The sequence below is a fragment of the Capra hircus genome, chromosome 8 (genome assembly GCF_001704415.2).
Source record: "Capra hircus breed San Clemente chromosome 8, ASM170441v1, whole genome shotgun sequence".
In the NCBI taxonomy this organism is placed as follows: domain Eukaryota; kingdom Metazoa; phylum Chordata; class Mammalia; order Artiodactyla; family Bovidae; genus Capra; species Capra hircus.
The window spans coordinates 98,583,864-98,603,527 of NC_030815.1; the positions used below are offsets into that span (position 1 = coordinate 98,583,864).

Sequence of the window (19,664 nt, forward strand, 5' to 3'; positions counted from 1 at the left end):
CAGCCTTTAAAATTGATTTAGGCCTATTATATTGATGTGGCAAGAGATCCACAGCACAATGTGAGATGGAAAAAAAAAAAAAGCAGGTAGGACCCCTTTATAGAAAATTATTATTTCCTATCGACACATGTCCAGAAGAATTTATACAGGTTATTTCTGAATGTGGGACTGTGAATGACGTCTACTTATTTTCTTTTTCACTTTTCTGCATAGTTTCTTCCTTTTAATGAGAATATTATTTTCACAGCGGAGGGTGTGGTGGGGTGGGCCTGCCAGGTTGTCAAATTTTATTACTCATTCACCACTTGCCTATCGGATGGTTTTTGATGATCAATTTGTCTCACTAGAGTGAGGTCTCATTGCTGCCCCTTAGCCAAGCTGAAGTCCTGGACCCTTAGACCCTGGGAAGAAGACATACAAGGACTTATAAATCAACATATTTGCTTTCCTGCCAAAGTAAGTATCATGCTAATGGCTTGACTAAACCTGTTCTTTGCCTCACTTTCAAAGGAATTTATCCATACCAGGCAAGGAACGTTCTCCCCACAACCAACCTCTAATCTTATTAGCCTTGGAGGCTCAGAGCTTAAAGGAGCTTGTCCCATTTCTTTCCTTTCTCAAGTCTCCTTATCATATTTGGAATAGAATAAATTTCAGTCCACTGTTCCTCTCCCCCTACTGTCAAACTCTAATCTTAATCCAGGCCCCGCCTGTATCATTTCCTGAGCTGTGGTTTTCAACCCTGGCTGCACATTTCAGTCACAGATACCCAGGTTCCACCCAAGATCATTATACAGAATTCTAGATCATTAGTGTTTTCCAAAGGCTGCCAGTGTGCTCATTAAATATTTAATGCTGAAGTTTCCCTGCATCCTCTCCTACCCAAGAATATGTCCTAATGACGACCCTGGGGATCCTGAAACATTCACAACCCCTTCTGAAGACTGCTGTCTGGGGTTTGTAAAATCTTCAGCAATTTCAGAGTTTACGAGCCAGATGCCTATGGCCCGGTGGGTTAACTGACAGGCAGATCGTGGCTGGACGCTCCTCCTGGACAGCAAACGCCCTTCCCTCTGACCACACTGCTAAAGAAGTTCCCCTCATCCTCGTGCACTGGCCCCCATCCTTCCCAGCAAGTCACCAGCCATGGAGCCTTGCCCCGAGCAGGACCTACCAGGATGGAGGTCTAGGGCTCACAAAGCTGGGAAAAAAAAATCAGCAACAGCTCCATTTAAAAAGCTCCTTGACCCTGCAGTGTTCTGATCAGGTTTGCTCATCTGCATCGGAGGCAATAAGAAAGCCAGTCACAATCCTAAAACGAGATGATAAAACCTTTCTTGTGTCCTACCAGTTCAAACTGACCCAACTTCCTTCTTAGCTGCAGGGGCTGACCGGACCCTGATCACTCGTATTTAATCCCACAAGACCACCCTGGGACTTAAAGACCCCGGATACTCAGGCCCAGTGTGGCATTTAGCAAATCATATCCTGTACGTGGCTTGAAGCCCAATTTAACAGCAGCAGGACCTATCTCAGATATTCACCTGCATCTGGCTAAATATAGCCAGGCCGCCTGTCAGCAGGGACCAAGATAAATGGCTGCAGCCCTCTTATCAGACTGGTAAACCAGTCACCGGAAAGAGACGGGTGCATTTCTGAGTTCAAAGGGCAAGCTATTTAACGCAGACACTCTAATGGGTATTAGGTAGTTTCTGATCTGAATTTCCCATCCAAGTCCATCTGGCAAAACCCTTTCCATAAACGGAGATGTGAGATGATCTGGCAAAGCCCATCTGTTCTGACTGTACATCAGTTCTAGAGTTATGACATATATGAGACTGGCTGTAGAATTTAATTGTCTAAAACCTACACACAAGCACAGGAGAGGCTCGGGCCTTGACAAGGGTCTAAAAACTCTGCTGGAACAACCCCTGGGCCATCACATTTGAGTGATGGAACTCATAACTGGCTTTCTAGTACCTCTAGATTTTCTTGGCTCGTAAAAAGTGTCTAGTTTGCATTTAAATTAGAGCTGGAAGGAATATGAGATAATCATATCCAAAGGATATAAAGAGAAAGAAGAGAACGAACACTTTTGGAGCCTATTGTGTGTGATATTGTGATTCATAATAAGAAATGTATATTTGGTCTTCGTTGGTTTCTGGCACAGAGCCCCTAAAACCCTTGTAATTTCCTAAGTGGTAACAGCAATAAAAGTGTCTTAATATTCATAACAAACCCCTTTCAATGACACCTGAGTTTATGTGAATGAGGTTCTTTGCGAACGCACCTAGGGATGGGGCTGGTTGCTAGGGGAACCAAACATATGAGAGTAGGAACTTTCAGTCTCATCCCCTGATCTCCAGGAAAGGGAGAGGGGATAGAGGTTGAATCAATTACCAACGGGCAATGATTTAATCAATAGTGTCTGTGTGATGAAGCCTCCGTAAAAACTCAAAAAGACAAGGTTCAGAGGTCTTCAGGGTTGGTGAACATACGGAGATTTGGGAAGAGTGATGTGTTCAGAGAGTCACAGATGCTCCACACCTTCCCACCCCCAATACCTTGCTCTGTGCATCTTTCATCTGGCTATTCCTGAGCTACATCCTTTTATGATAAACTGGTAACCTAGTAAGCTAAATGCTCTTCTGAGTTTGGCTCTGGCAAAATGGATCATACCCAAGGAGGGGGTCTGGGAACCTCCCACTCACCTATAGCCAGTAGGTTAGAAGCATAGGTGATGACCTGGACTTGGGATTAGTATCTGAAGTGTGTGTTTGAGAGCCGGGGGTGGGGAAGGGAGGTGGGGAGTCTTGAAAGACTGAGTCCTTAACCTGTGGGATATCTGACACTATCTACCTGAAGCATTCATATATTGGTGGTGTTGGGGAAAACACACATTATATTATGTAACATCCATTGCCTTCTCGGGCCTCGGAGTAGAGAAAGGTGGCTGTGGCGAGGGCAAGGGGTACCCTGCATCACGGCCCTAGTGAGACAGGATTCTAACTCAGCAAGTGTCAGCATGATGCTCTGGGCCTCCACACACACCCCAGTCTGACACTCCTTTTCTGCCTATGGGAGGGCTCTCGCCTCACCCTCAATTTCATCCAGAAGGAAGTCCTGTCAACCTGCTGTGCACACCAGCCACTCCAGGCTTCCTTGGGGGTTCGTTTAGCTCAACTGCAGAGACCCCTTCCCTTCCCTGCCCTTCCTCTCCCAGGTGGCTCAGTGGTGAAGAATCCACTCGCAATGCAGGAGATGTAGGAGGCGTGGGTTTGACTCCTGGATCAGGAGGATCCGCTGGAGAAGGAAATGGCAACCCATTCCAGTATCCTTGTCTGGAAAATCCCATGGACAGAGGAGCTTGGTGGGCTACAGTCCATGGGGTTGCAAAGAGTAGGACATGACTTAGTGACTACGCAACAACAAAACAGAGACTTCCCTTGATCCACGGTTTCCCATTCAGTGCTGATATTTGCATGTGGGCAGGAAAACCCGTGCTCTGCCAACATTCAGAAGCAGGCTGCTGGGAGGCCTGGGGCGTTTCTTGAGCTGTTTGACATGTCTTTGAGAAAGAGGCGGAAGACCAGAATTCAAGTCCCAGCCCTGGCACTTGCCAGGGTGAGGCTGTGCACTCACCCTTTCGCTTCCTTGTCAGTGCCCTGAGCTGTCTGCTGACACTGGCTAAAGAATCCACTCCCTGTCTCTGGAAACTAATGAACCATTCATATGCAAGAAAGGGTTTGTCCGCAAACATGGTGACATTCCAGGCACCCATCGGAGTGAAGCCACAACAGTCCCTCTGCGTGTCTTTCCAGCAGTCACCATGTCTGTGTGTCAACCTCCCTGGCAGCCGTGGGCCCCTAAGTACCCATCTACCTGATTCCATGATGCAGAGACCGGAGAGAAAACCTCTCACAGGTCTTGAGACAAAGGCCAAAATCCCCTTTTCTGGATTCCTTGCAGCCAAATGGATCACCATAAGATGCTCTCTTTTCATGCTGGGATGGACTTGGGGGACTCAGGATGGCTACCCCTACCCAGTAGAACACCCGCCCCCAAGATGGGATGGAGGCTCCCGCTTAGTGGGGCAGTGGAGACCCCTGCCCCAAATGCCTGCCCCTCCTCTGCCTGGCAAAGTCCGCTTGTCCTCTGCGGCTGCAGCCCTCCCCGTGTTCGCCCTCCCCCTCTGACAGTGTGATCACCTCGTCAGTGACACTGAGGCTCCAGGCTCACAGATGAGAGGACTGGGCCCACAGTATTCCAGGGGACCACTTGTCTGCCTTCCCCCCAGACTGTGGCAGGCAGGGACATTGTCCAGCCTACCCATGTGCCACAGAGCTGGCCATTGAGTAAGCTCCAAGCCACAGTACACTGAATGGCTACTGACTAAATGTTTTCTTTGTCTGTGTGTGTTGTCAGGGGGTGTCTGGGGGTGGAGGGGTGTGACACTACCATGTGTCATGAAGTCAGTATAACCCAGTGGGTTGGCCACTGCAATGACAGACCAAGTTCTGAATCTTGGCTCTATCCCCTACTTTAACCTTTGTGAGGTTCCGAGTAAGCCACAGCTTCATCATCTGTGAAATGGGTCTGCTTCACGGATCGATGATGAATAATTAAACACGAGTGCTATAAAGCCTTCGGTTTGATGCCAGTCTCAGGCCAGAGTGGGGACTCAGTAAACAGCACCTACCAGGCCAGCCAGGAGAAAGCTGGGTGGGTGCAGGCCAGAGCCCGGGCTCTCAGAAGACAGCTTTGATTTGTAAAAATAGAGCCCATGCCCCTGCTTTGAGCTGTGCCCAGCGAGAGCTGCAGATGGATTCCTGGGTGGCTTTCCTGCTTTAATACAGAAAAAGGAAACAGGAGGCCCCAGCCCCAACTGCTAAAAATAGGCGATGCCAATAGACTTTGACCTTGCTTCAGGGCTGGGCAGTGCACTATGGAAACCAGGCTTGGCTCTTCGCAGGGAGCTGGGGACGCAGAGAGTTGTGCCAAGAGCTCTGCCACTGCCAGCCCTCTGATATGAATATCAGGGGCTGGGTGGGGATGTCATTCTTGGCAGGAGCCTCTACCATGGTGCAGTAAGCCACTGGCCAAGTGGACCATCCCCTTCCTGGTCCCCATCTATTACACCTGCCACCAACTGCTTCATCCTAGACCCTAGAAAAAAAATCAGTGGCTCAGCAAACCTTTCCAAAAGGTCTCATCTAAATTGCTAAGGTCTCTCCTATAGGCAAGGCAGCCTTGAGGTTCCAGCTAAGCTCAGTGCATCACCTCTGGGAGCGTAATGACTTATGAACCTGCACCTGGAAGAAGAGACCCACAACCATGACGGGTTACAAAGCCCTTTCTCCTCCCTTAACTCAGAGAGTCCCTCAGTTTCCCTGTGAAATGGATGTTACTGCATCCACCCTGGTGCTAAGAAAACTCGGGCTCCAGAGTACCATGTACTGAAAAGAGTGCCTAAACCTGAAATTGTAAAAACCTGGGTTCACGCATGAGCTGTGCGACTCACTCAGTGACCTGCCAAGGTCTAAGAGCTTTGGTTTCCCCACCCAGAAGACGGGAGAAATTTGACCAGTGGCTCCTAAGGTCCCTTCTGAGGCTAAAGTTCTAGGTTGTATGCCTTGTTACCACGAGTCACCAAGTCAAGAGGAGAAGGTCCTAAGTCTTAGGATCTAATTAGAAAGGTTTGCTCACATACACAAATAATGACCTTGAGGCCAAATGAGCAAACTGCCAGGGAGGGTGAAATAAACTTAGGTTTACACAGAGGAGGAAAAACACTTTGGGAGTTCAGGGCAGGCCACATGAAGGGCTGTCATCAGAGCTGGTCTTGAAGGATGGCCAGAGTTAAATGGGATGAACTGAAAGTGAAAGTGAAGTTGCTCAGTCCTGTCCAACTCTTTGTGACCCCATGGCCTGTAGCCTACCAGGCTCCTCTGTCTATGGGATTTTCCAGGCAAGAGTACTGGAGTGGGGTGCCATTTCCTTCTCCAGGAGATCTTCCCCACCCAGGGATCGAACCCGCATTGTAGACAGATGCTTTACCGTCTGAGCCACCAGGGGCGTCTCTTAAACGGGATGAGGAAGGGCATTCCAGGAGCTGCACCAGCATACGCAAAGTGACTAAACAACAATGAAACGTCACCAGAGCCTAGCCTTCAATGAGCCCCAAATGGAAGGCAGACTGATGAGAAGAAGGGGGCTGGGAGCTCCCGCTGCTCCACATGGCTCGGAGCCTCAGAGTCAGGCAGACAACGGCCCTGCACCTGCTCTTGCGGGGCAGAGAAGCACGCCATGTTCACAGAGCTGCGGGCTGGAAAGGCTTTAGCACCTTCAGAGTCTGGTGTATGGCCTGGGAAGGATGCCTGGATCCCGCTGTGAACATCCCTCCTGCCACACGGGGCCTGAGCACTGGCAGGCAGGAAAGCCTGGCAGCCAAGTGAGCAGAAGCTCACAGCAAAGACGTTCATAGTGGAGTCCCCTCTGTGGCTTTCGGAGAACCCGAGTGGCTGGGGAGTGGTCGCCTGGGGTTAAGGACATGCCACCAGGGCAACAGGTACTTGGCTCTGAAGGCAGCAAGATGGGTATTTTCTCCCTTCTGACTAGAGGAGATGTGAGGGACAGTACCCTGCCTCCCCTTTAGTCTCAGAATCACGGGATATTAAAACCAGAAGGGCTCTTGGAAGAACACATCCAACAAACCCATTTTACAGATGAGGAGACTGAGGGCAAGGGAGAGAAGGTGGCTTACCTAAAGCCCATCAGACCAGGAGCAAGGTTCAGGCCTGAACTGAGCCCTGGGCCATAGACAATCCGAAGCCAAAAATACCATATACAAAAGGACAACAGGAAAAGCAGCTCTGGGAAGAGGACTGACAAGTGTCAGATGCTGGGGACGGGAAGGAGAACTCTAAATCCAGCACTGAGGAAGCAACCGGAAATGGAACTCTGATGTAGGTGTGTAAATGCTGGAGAAACAGGCAAAGTCCCTTAAGAGAAATCAGTAAAAAGAATGGACAGAGAGAAAGAGACACTGAGGTGCAGGGAAGAAAACTCAAGGCATTCAGGCTAAATGAACTCGGTCTTCTCAGCTGGAGGTGAGGCCACCCGTGAGAATAGTCTCTGTGGGGACTGGACTAGAGGCCTGTGGTGCAGACTCAGAAGGGGAACCCTGGGGCTCTTCAGGGTCCATTGGGGGCTCATGAGGCTCCAGGAACAGCTCGGGCTTGGATTTCGCTGAACCTGTGATCTGTGCTTGGGCCAGAAGGCACAGCCTGTGGCCTCTCCAGCAATACCTGGCAGTCCTGGAGAAGCAGCAGAGGAAGCAGATGGGCCTGCATGCGTGTTGAAGGGGGGTCAGGAGACAGTCACGGGGGCAGGAGAATCAAAGGGCAAATGGGGACACAAAGGACATGTCTGAGGCTTGACCGGGTGGGGAGGAAGACGAGGGCAGGAGGCTGCTGTTGAGGCCAAGGCCACATGCAGAGGAACTGGAAGGAGGGTAAGAAACAACAGAATCCTGGATCTTATCCTGGTCACAGGATGAGAAACAACAGAATCCTGGATCTTGGAGTGAATGGACAGTGACAGGACCCAAGGTGCTTCTGGGTGAGGTTTGCTCAAACGAAACTTCAGTGAGAGGAAACCAGGTCTGGAATATTTAGAGGCGTTAACAACTTGAGTTCTGAGTTTGCCCTGGGAGGAGGGAAATGGGCACTTGAGGCCTTGAAGGATGGGAAGAGAGTGCTGAGGTCAGAGGGTGCCACACTGGGTGGTCCAACCTCAAAGGAAGCAGAAGCACACAGTGGAGGGGACAAAGGATGGTGGGTTGCCCTTCCCTGAGCCATGGAGGCCAAAGGGAGAGTCTCCTGCTCACAGGAAGGAATCAGGACCACGATCTCAAGGAGGAAGCAGGATGCTCATGGCAACAGTCAGGGGGGTAAGGGAGGGGGCTGCAGGCAGGCAGGAGGTCCTGAAGGTGGGGCGGAAGCTGGCAGTGTAGAGGGGGCATCCAGTGGGTGCAGGGAGACACATCTGCCCAGCAGGCACTGTAACCCAGGCTGTACTGCATCACCACATACTGGGCACCACACCATTCCTCTCAAGCAGACCCAATTTCCAGGCATCAACTTTGAGTATCTCCTTACAACCATCATGCATAGCCCCAGGAAGTATTTAAAAAGTGTCTTTCAGGTAGAAAGGCTTAGCTACACAGGAGCAGCTCCAGGTCTCAGTTCAAATATCTCCTACCAGAGCACTCACCCTTTCATACTCTGTCTAAAATAGCACTGCCCCTTACTCTATCTCCTCACTCTGCTTCATTTTTCTTAACCCTTACTACCACCTGTCATATTACGCAGGTATTACTCACATGCACTGTATTATCCACTGCTTAGAACAGAGCCTAGTGCACAACAAGCACTCAATAAGTATTTTTAGATTGCTGAATAAATTCTCTTTGACACCCAAAGCTAGATTCTGCTGGGAATGGAAACTCTGAAGTCTTTCTTGCTTTTTAAAAGAATAAAGCTGACAGTATGACAGTCCTTGATTTCAAACTACACTACAAAGCTACAGTAATCAAAACAGTCTAGTACAGACACAAAGCTCAAAGGAACAGAGAACCCAGAAATGAACTCACATTTATATGATCAATTAATCAACAACAAAGGAGGCAAGAATCTAAAATGCAGCCAAGACAGCCTCTTCAATAAATGGTGTTGGGAGATCTGTACAGCTACAGATAGAAGAATCAAACAACTTCTATCTCATACTACACACAAAAATAAATTCAAAATGGATTAAAGATTTAAACATAAAACCTGAAATCATAAACCTTGCAGAAGAAAACATAGGCAGTATGCTCTTTTGACAGTAATCTCAGTAGTATTTTTAAATATGTCTCCTTAGGCAAGGGAAACAAAAGCAAAAATAAATAAATGCAATTATACCAAACTAAAAAGTTTTTATACTGTGAAGATAACTATCAGCAAAATAAAAACGCCACCTACTGAATGGGAGAAGATCTTTGCAAGCGACATATCTGATAAGGGATTAATATCCAAAATACATGAAGATCTCCTACAACTCAACATGAAAGAATATCCACATGATCCTATTTAGAAATGGGTAGAAGATCTGAACAGACATTTTTCCAAAGAAGACACACGGATCTCCAACAGACAACATGAAAAAATGATCAATATCACTATCAGGAAAATACAAATCTAAACTACAGTGAGGTACCCATCACCTCACACCTGTCAGAATGTCTATTATCAAAAACACAACAGAAAGCAAGTATCGGCAAGGATATGGAGAATAGGGAACCCTTGTGCACTGTTTGTTGGTGGGAATGTAAACTGATGCAGCCACTATGGAAAAGAATATGGAGAGCCCTCAAAAATTAAAAACAGAGCTACCGTATGGTCTAGCACTTCCACTCCTGGATATTTATCCAGAGAAAACAAACACACTAATGAGAAAAGATACATGTACTCTTACGCTCATCACACTGTTATAATAGCTAAGATATGGAAGGAACCCAAGTGCCCATCAATAGATGAATGGGTCAGGACGATGCGGTACCTATACATACACATCAGAACACTACTCAGCCATAAAAAATAATGACATCTTGGCATTTGTGACAACAGGGATGGATCTAGAGGGTATTATGCTAAGTGAAATAAATCAGACAGTGAAAGACAAGTACGGTTTGATTTATCACTTATGTGTGGAGTCTAAGAAACAAATGAACAAACATTAAAAAATAGAAACAGAATTGGAGATACGGAGGACAAACAGGTGGTTGCCAGGAGGGAAGGAGGGAGGGAAAAATAGGCAAAGGTGATTAAGAAATACTAACATCCAGCAGTTGCAAAATAAATGAGTCACGGGTCTGAAACGTACAGCAAGGAGAATATAGTCAGTAACTATATATTTTTGTATGGCAACAGGTTGTAAATAGGCTTATTGTGGCGATCATTTACAAAGGTACAGAAATATCGAATTACCATCTTGTGTAACAGGAAGTAACGTAGTATTGTTGGTCAATTATAAAATAGATGAAGAAATAAAAATAAACGAAAGAGCGGTTCTGAGCTGTGTTGAGTTCACTTACGCGGGCACCTCCTCTCTGGATAGTTCTGTCTCAGGCAAAGCGAGGGAAGTCTCTGCTGACCAAACACAACCTCCTGGAGCCTGCAAGATGGCTCTCGAGCAATGCCAAGACCTGCTCGGACCACCCGGCCCCAGAGCCCACTAAGCCTGGCTGCGATTCAGCTGTGCTCACAGCACCTGCTCTCTGCACCTGGCAAGAGTCCACGAGGAGAGGGCGGCCTAGCCTCTTCTGCTAGTTAAAAATACACACCGCATCCCCAGAAGAATTCTTATAATGAGATTTCTTTCTACCTACTCTAGAGATGTGCCTACACTGCATCCTCATGCTTGGAAATGTCTCCCTAGCACATCTCCACGTGCAACAACATACTGGACACCTCCAGGGTGGGGCGTCATGGATGCACCACCTCACATGGGCGCCAGCACCTCAATCCCAATGCTCTTTACCGCAACACTAACGCAGTTTTACTCCTGTCTTTCTCTACCAATTTCTAGTAACCGTGGACCTGTGATTAGCCAGTCCATCGTGTAAGGAATCAAAGGAATACTTACCGGAACCTGGGCAGAGTCAAGGAACTGGAGGCCAAAGTAATCTGTTTCCACCAGGTCTAAGTGGTACACAATCTGATCAAACAAATCCTGGCCTTTGGCATGTTTCTGGAAGATAATGGGTAGATGAAATTTTAGGAGGTGACAGTTGATAAGAAACAAGATTAAAAAAAAAAACAAACCCAAACAATAAAATCACTTTCCCCTCTCTACCATACACATATGTGTCAGAGTACACAAATTTATTTAAATGCAATTATTTTTTTATTATAATACAAACTCATGATTAAATCTAAAGCATACGTGATGACAAGAAAACCCCACCAAACTACTACTTTATAGGATGATTAGGGAACCAACACCTTATTATGATAAAAGGTTAATAAATAGAAAAAAAAAAGTCAAGCATTGATCCTGCCTTTAGCTGCAGCACTAGGAAACCAAAGAGTTGCTGTTGTTTAGTTGCTAAGACATACCCCACTCTTTTGCGACCCCATGGACTGCAACCTACCAGGCTCCCCTGTCCATGGGATTTCCCAGCCAAGAATACTAGAGTGGGTTGCCATTTACTCTCCAGGGGTTTTTCCCAACCCAGGAGTCAAACCCTCTTCTCCTGCATTGCAGGCAGATTCCTTACCACTGAGCCACCAGGAAAGACCAACCCAAGAGTAGATGACAGCATATACAAAAATTAACTAAAAATAAATCAAAGACCTAAATGTAAGAGTTAAAACTGTAAAACTCAGGATAAAACATACACACAAATCTTCATGACCATGGACTAGGCAAAATTTTTTAGCTAAGACACCTAAGGCACCAGCAACAGAAGAAAAAAACAAATGGACATCATAAAAATGTAAAACTTTTATGCTTCGAAGAACACAAAGACATCAAGAAAGTACAAAGACAACCCAGAATGGGAGAAAATCTTACAAATCATACTTCTGATAAGGGACTTCTCTAGAACATATAAAGGATTATTACAACTCAATAATAAAAAGACAAATGATTTAAACACAGGTCAAGGATATATAGAGATGAGGGCTTCCCGGGTGGCACAGTGGTAAATAAGCCACCTGCAGTGCAGGAGATGGGGGTTTGACCCCTGGGTCGGGAAGATCCCCTGGAGAAGGAAATGGTGACCCACTCCAATATTCTTGCCTGGGGAATCCCATGGACAGAGGACCCTGGCGGGCTACAAGGGGGTCTCAAAGCATCAGACCTGACTGAGTGACAGAGCACACACACATACAGAGAGATAGAGAGACAGTTTACCTAAGAGAGATGAATAGCTGGCATGTCAAAAGATGCTCAACATCACTAGTCATCACGGAAGTGCAAATCACAACCACAGTTAGATACTTCATACCCACTCAGAGGGCTATAACAAAAAAAGACAGATAACCAATGCTGGAGAAATTGGAACCCTCTTATATTGCTGATGGGAATGTCAAATTGTGTAGCTAATTTAGAAAAGAAAGCTGGCAACTTCTTAAACAGTTACACACAGAGTTACCATTTGACCCAGCAATTCCACTTCTAGGTAAATATCCAAGGAAAAATGAAAACATTATGCTCACACAGAAACTGGTACAAAAATGTTCACAGCAGCATTATTGATAATAGCCCCAAAGTGGAAGCAACCTGAATGTCTATCAATTGATGAATGGATAAACAAAATGTAGCATATCCATACAATGATATACTATTTGGCCATAAAAAGGAATAAAGTTCTGATACATGCTACAACATTGATGGACTCTGAAAACATTATACTATGTGAAAGAACCTGGTTATAAGTTACAAGCGACCACATATTATTTGAGATGTCCAGAACATTAAGTCTAGAGACAGAAACTAGATTGATAGTTAGTAACTGCTTAGGACTGACAGGTCTACGGGGTGACAGCAAAGATGAACAGGGTTTGGGGGGGCGGTTAATGAAGTGTTCTAAAATTGACCATGGCCACAGATGTGCAACTCTATGAATAAACTAAAACCCATTAAATTTGTATGTTTCAGGTAGGTGAATGTATGGTATGTGAATCTCTATAAGTAAACTACTAAAAATAGCAGAGAGGCAGAGTTTTTCTTTAGAGTAGTATTCCAGAAATTAAATGAAGAAAGAATAACAAAACTGTGATATCACAATTTTGTAGCTTCTAATGAATGGCAAGCTCTAAGTATTGGATGCCAGTGGCTACTAACATTGCAATAGGAGACGGATAACCAGGTGAAAGTCATCCTACCACCCAAGGTATAATCTAGCTCCCCACACCTCTCTTTCCACAGGGAAAAAAGAAATCTACCTTGCGACTGGTTAAACCACTAGATCCAACTGTAGGACATGCAGAGGAACGTTCTAAACTACAAAGAACCACAAGTGGCAAGATCCAGCCTGTGGGAAATTGTAGAAACTCCTCAGGATGAACGACCCAGTTTTCTCAACAAACAGAATATAGGGAAGAGAAGAGACTGAGAGGAAACGTACAAATTAAAAGAGATTTAAAAGACATTTGCAAATGGGCAAGCTTAACTTGCAGTATCCAGGGATGCACACTTGGGTGAGCAATCTTGGAAAGACAGTAAAGAATTGATTACAATAAAGTCAGGGTAGGTGTTGCTCTTGGGGCTGGGCATGGGGCTGGGAGGAGGCAACATCTGTGGACTTCCGGCTGGCTGGCTGGGTTCCAGCTTTTGATGTGGGTGATGGTACCAGGGTGTCTGTCTACTTTCTAGTAGTTCATTAAACTACCTTTTTGTTTCCTTTTTACGCCTCTATTTGTGTTATATAAATAAACAACAATAACAAAAAGTTTTAAAAAAATAAAAACTTCATCAATGAATTACAGTCTCCTTCCTTTCCGGAAATACTCCTCTGAAAGCAACAATTCAATACATGATTCCAGAAGGCTCGACATGCAGTGGCATTCTCTGTAAATGAATCTAGTGGAGAAATAAGGTGGGATTAGGGATGGGCAAAAAGGAGAAACAATCAAAATTCCAATCACAGAACACAGCACTGGGGCCCACCAGCACATCAGAATATTATTCGGCTGTTACAAAAAAGAATTATGAGGATGAGACAGAACTATGGAAAATTCTTACGACAAACGTTCAATAAACAGAGCACAAGGGAACAGCAAACTGTGACTCCAGCTACATAAATCTAAGTCTGCACTGCACATGGACTACTTGATAAAAACAGGAGAGTGGCAAAAATTACAACAGCTGCGTCAGCATGGAGACACGATAGATGCTTTATTTCCCAAGTTTTCTTTAATACTGATTTTTTGGCAGTTGTTAGGCAACAAATACAATGTTAAAAAAAAGAAAAGAAAAAAAAAAAAAACCCACAATCTTGGCACTCTTCCTCCTTGCCCATAACAGTCCATTCTCTGCAGGTATTTTTTCCAATTACTATCCAGTGCTACTGGCCCCGTGCAACACCTATTAGCACGGTGCCAAGGCTTCATTAGTGGGTTTCCTAGCGGGAAAGAACTAGTCAGAGTAAAGCTTTAGCAGCAGGATGTGGCAGAAACAGCTGGGCTGTGAGGAAGCAAGAGACCTCTCGTCCCGGTTGCACCACCAACTGCAGCCTTAAAGCAATTCATAACCTCCCCAATCCACATGGCCGCCCTGGACTTCCCCCCATGGCTGCTAATCAGGCCTGCCTATGGTCCCCTGGATATATAGGGCCACCAAAGCTCAACTGACCCCAAATCCAACATGCTCCCCACCTGGGTCTCTTTTGGTTCAGGGCTTACCATCCAGGTATGTAATTTTAACACTCTCGGGGTCTGAACTCAAAAAAGCATAGTTCCGCAAATGTAAAATGAGGGGAGTTAGCCGAAGTCTTTGTCTAGGCCATTCCAAATTTTATTTTTCTCATGTCTTTCTAAAATGGCTCTTAATTTAGAAGGAGCTCAAGGTGGTGGTTGGGAAAATAACCTTTCTAGGGGCAGTGGGTCCCTTCTGCCAATGTAAGATGGGCTCCTCTTACTGGTAGACCCTCACTCGGCTGGACGTGGAGGTGGCAGACAGAGTCTGGTGGGTGGGATGTACCATTTTTACTCACCTATAAACACTTCCCCCCACTCACCTCCCAACCAAGTACACTCTTGGGTCTCTTCTGCTGGAAGATGGAATTCCCAGTGGCCCTTACTGGTCTAAAAAGAATCTGATGAAATTATGAGGGCTGGAACAAATAAAAAGGTCCTTGAAACAGAGGTCCCAGGGGGCTGAAGACAGGACGGTCAAGACCACAGCGCTTGAATCAACCATCTCTCACCCCTCCTAGCCAGCAGTGTGTCCACTCTCAAAACTGAGAAGGTTCCAGATAATTCATCTGTACCACCAGCCAGGACACCTTACTGAGAGCAGCCCCTAGAAGCCCCACAAGCTGTCATCTTGGGCTTACTCACCCAAACATATCCTTCTTCGGCAACATCTCCAACTCTGTTCTCCCCGCGCCCCTCAAAGGCAGTAAGTGCCCCTCCCTTGGGTTCCCACAAGCAGGCTCAGGCCTTTATCACAGGCATACTTAACACACTGCATCACGGCTACTCATGTTCCCATCTTACTCCTGCTTCAGACTCAGCACTCCCAAGGGCAGAGACCTGCTGAGTCCCTCTGGGTACCACCCCTTCTTTCCTCCATCCCCAAAGCACATGCCTGGCTGGCACCCAGCAGGTACTCCACAAATGTCTGCTGGATGGATAGATGGATGGATGGATGGATGGACAGGCAAGATGGATGGATGGATGGATGGACGGACAAGATGGATGGATGAATGGGGGATGTGTAGGGTCTAGGGCCAAGAAATGGATCTTCTGGAGGGGCCACACTAAAGCACAAAAAACAGACTGATATTTCCCAAGCAGCAGACCTAAAAATGAGAATACACTCATTAAAATCTTTTCAGACAGAGTTTCCATGAAGAAGCATCTAGGGAACAGTGCTGTGCTTCCAAGGCCATTTACCTAAACATGATTCCATGGTTGTTACATGAAGTGCTGTCAATTGAGTACACGAGATCAGTTAATGTGGCAAGACTAGAAGCTGATCCTGTTGCCTCATCGTTAACTAAGTCGCCCTCTCTGTGATGAATTCACTCACTCATTCAACAAATGTTTATCAACTGCTCATCAAATGCCAGTCACCCTTCCAGGCAATGGGGTACACTGGGGTCACAAAGTCTGGAAGGAACAGCTACAGGAAACTGGAGAAGAACAAATCCTTCTTGGAGAATGAAGTCAGCCAAGACTCGAGCCCACAGGTCGCAGTACCAAGTGGTACTCCGTGCCTTCCCAAGCTCAGTGTAAAACATACTCAGTGTAAAATCTTTCAAAGTTCTGAGCACCATCTTGAAATCCAGCTACAAGACACATAGGGAGAGTTGCCCCAAACACAGCAGGATCTAGAGAGCTCTACCCTTGAGTTCTTGCATCCACAGCACCTAGGTTTTCGGCCTCCCATCTCCACACATCACTTTTCACAAGGACCAGCAACTAGTGGTTTGGAGACGGTATAGCTCTCTATAGCAGCTCCTTCTGATCTGACAGGAGCTAAAAATAACCATGCACATTAAAACATGTAAAATAAGAGTACTGGGTTGCCAGCTAAAGACAGGGTCAGGCAGGCAGCCAGCAGGGAAAGGTATGGACATTGTGATACCTTCCCTGGCCAGTCAGAGGTTCCCATTTAGTCTATCTGCTGGTTCCCAGCCAAGGTCTCGATAAGGAAGACTGCTGGACAGCTGATGTCTTAACTGTCCTGCAGACAAATGAACCAGCCTGACCTTCTCAGATAAGATGCAATGGGCAACATCTCACTGCAGCCTGACCCACGTGCAATGTAATAAGTCAACAGTGGTCCTGGAAGAACAAAGAAGACAGAAGGCCAGCCATCCAAATCTCATTAGTCTCCATAGCATTCAATGCTGCGCATCCCAGGTAGGTTTGAAAGGAGGAAATAAGCTGTGTGTGAGAATGCCAGCCAAGCGTGCACATCCTAGGTGGTGGAAAGAATGCCATCTGGGCAGAGAAAGGCTTTCAGGAGCCTTGAAGGCACACGAGGCTCTCTCCCCTCCATCCACCGGCTCCACATCCATCAGAGGGCAAGTCCCTCTGCACCCATCTTTGGAAGGCTCTCTCCTTCCTCTCCATGATAGCTCAGGCCACATCACCTCATTTGTGGGCCACAGCAAGAGTCCACCGAGTGGTCCCAGGTTATCATTCCATTTATCAATGATTGATCCTAAATTTTATAACATATGGAAACTTGATAAACAGAAAGGGACAGAGGGTGGAAGTGGAGGAGAGGGTGGGAGGAGGGGTAGAGTCTTTCTTTAGCTCTAAGTATTAAGGTGCCCATCTGATGGTGGCCTCAAACCGGTTATAAATACACACCGTTGTACCATGGTGGAGCCATGCCCTGGGACTCTTAGAGGCCAAAATGTTGGGCTGGAAAACCAGTTCTATTTCTTTTCTAGCAATATGACTGTGACTTTAGGCACTCCCCATGCCAAGTCTCAGCTTCTCCATCTGAAAAATGGGTCCTCTCCTCTACCCTGTCCACACTGCTAAGCCACTGCATTAATAAAAAAGAAAGCAAATAAGCATCCACTGTCAACCGCAGTGTCCTATACACACAAAGGGATTATTATCACTTTCATCCAAACCTCTCACATGTCCACAGGAATAACACAATGTGTTTTTTTGCCAAATGCTAAACAAGTACCGACAAAGGTCCATCTAGTCAAAGCTATGGTTTTTCCAGTAGTCATGTACCGATGTGAGAGTTGGACTATAAAGAAAGCTGAGCACCGAAGAATTGATGCTTTTGAACTGTGGTGTTGGAGAAGACTCTTGAGCGTCCCTTGGACTGCAAGGAGATCAAACCAGTCCATCCTAAAGGAGATCAGTCCTGAATATTCATTGGAAGGACTGATGCTGAAGCTGAAACTACAATACTTTGGCCACCTGATGCAAAGAGCTGACTCATTGGAAAAGACCCTGATGCTGGGAAAGATTGAAGGCAGCAGGAGAAGGGGATGACAGAGGATGAGATGGTTGGATGGTATCAACAACTCGATGGACATGGGTCTGAGCAAGCTCCAGGAGTTCGTGATGGACAGGGAAGTCTGACGTGCTGCAGTCCATGGGATCGCAGCGTCAGACACGACTGAGCTACTGAACTGAGAACAAATACATGATCTAGTAATCCCATTTAAAGGAAAACAGGCAAGCCTGGCTTTGGGATTTTGGGTAAACCCATGTTAGTTCTTGGAGATCAAATCCTTCCTTTCCAAGTTCTTAATCACCCCTTGTTTAAACAGCTCTCAGAACTCTTAACTGTTCTCATTAGTGGTCTTCCTGGCCAATGGTTCCCAGAAGGTACCTACCTCAAGGCATCTTTCAACTGTCTCTCAGTTCAGTTCAGTTCAGTCGCTCAGTCATGTCCGACTCTTTGCGACCCCATGAATCGCAGCATGCCAGGCCTCCCTGTCCATCATCAACTCCCAGAGTTCACTCAAACTCACGTCCATTGAGTCAGTGATGCCATCCAGCCATCTCATCCTCTGTTGTCCCTTTCTCCTCCTGCCCCCAATCCCTCCCAGAATCAGGGTCTTTTCCAATGAGTCAATTCTTCTCAAGAGGTGGTCAAAGTACTGGAGTTTCAGCTTTAGCATCATTCCTTCCAAAGAACACCCAGGGCTGATCTTTAGGATGGACTGGTTGGATCTCCTTGCAGTCCAAGGGACTCTAAAGAGTCTTCTCCAACACCACAGTTCAAAAGCATCAATTCTTTGGTGCTCAGCTTTCTTCACAGTCCAACTCTCACATCCATACATGACCACTGGAAAAACCATAGCCTTGACTAGTGGAATTTCGTTGGCAAAGTAATGTCTCTGCTTTTTAATATGCTATCTAGGTTGGTCATAACTTTCCTTCCAAGGAGTAAGCTGTCTCTAGGAAGTGCTAATTTCATGGTTAGTTACTACTTCCTACCCTCACCCCCAAACTTGATAACTTGCTACTCTTCTCTGAACCTTAGTAGGAAAGTAGCTCTCTAATACCTGCATGTGCACACAGAGGGGCCAGGGGTCTCTGTTCCTACTGCCATCCCTACTAAGTCATCACAAAGAAATATACACTGTTTACACCAGGATGTCGTAAACACAAATATCTGAAATTACTGAATAAAGTTACCTTGAAATTTCATCCTGAGTGAGAAATAGCAGCTCAGCCCTCAGCAAGATCTGGTGACTCAAAACTGAAATCTATTGGTGCAAAGACAATGCAGAGGATCCCTAATCTGCTGGATTGAAGGCCAAGCTGTCCAGCTTATAAATTCCACCTCACAGTTGAAGAAGGCTTCCATGTTTACCAAGGTTCCATGACCCCAGTTTGCAGAGAAAGCCTGAGACTCAGAGAGATCAACACGACCAAGTTCCTATTGCTCACAAGCGGCAGACCAAGAATCAGAACCCAGCCTTCTGGATTCCTAGGACACAGATCCTTCCATCTCATCCCACTGCTTCCCTAGTCGGCTCATTCACCTGTTTGGCTCCAAACACATGCAATGTGTCCAGCCAGCAAAGAAATATTTCTGAAGCCCAATTCAACACACGGCTGCAGAAAGCGTGCTTCATGCGTGGTCTTGGCTACAGGTGGGAGACAGGGCCACTCGGTCAAACACAAGCAGACCTCCTGGTAGGAGGTAGGGGGCAATTCCCATTTTGTTTGGAGGAAGGGAAATTGGGGCAGAATGAAAAGTAGTTGATTCACTCACACACTAACCCAGAAGCCAAGACACTTTGTGTGGGGGACACCAAGAGTCTGGGTGGCTCCTGGAAATTCAATTCTGGTAAAACAGAGTACGTGTTACTAATTTCCTGACCTGCCTGGCTAACCATCTCTTGGAAATCGGAGGAAGCAACCAATACCACGGCCCTTATTTTTGGTCAACAAGGAAGT

General features: G+C 46.3%; 1 protein-coding gene across 4 annotated transcripts in view; it reads right to left on the reverse strand.

The window, feature by feature from the left end:
- Positions 1-19,664, reverse strand: part of EPB41L4B (erythrocyte membrane protein band 4.1 like 4B) — a 142,816-nt gene that overhangs the window by 95,076 nt on the left and 28,076 nt on the right. For all 4 annotated transcript variants that reach the window (XM_018052570.1, XM_018052571.1, XM_018052572.1 and 1 more), the window contains exon 2: positions 10,687-10,791. In XM_018052570.1, the coding sequence (XP_017908059.1) occupies positions 10,687-10,791 (105 nt within the window). The remainder of the gene's footprint in view (positions 1-10,686; positions 10,792-19,664) is intronic.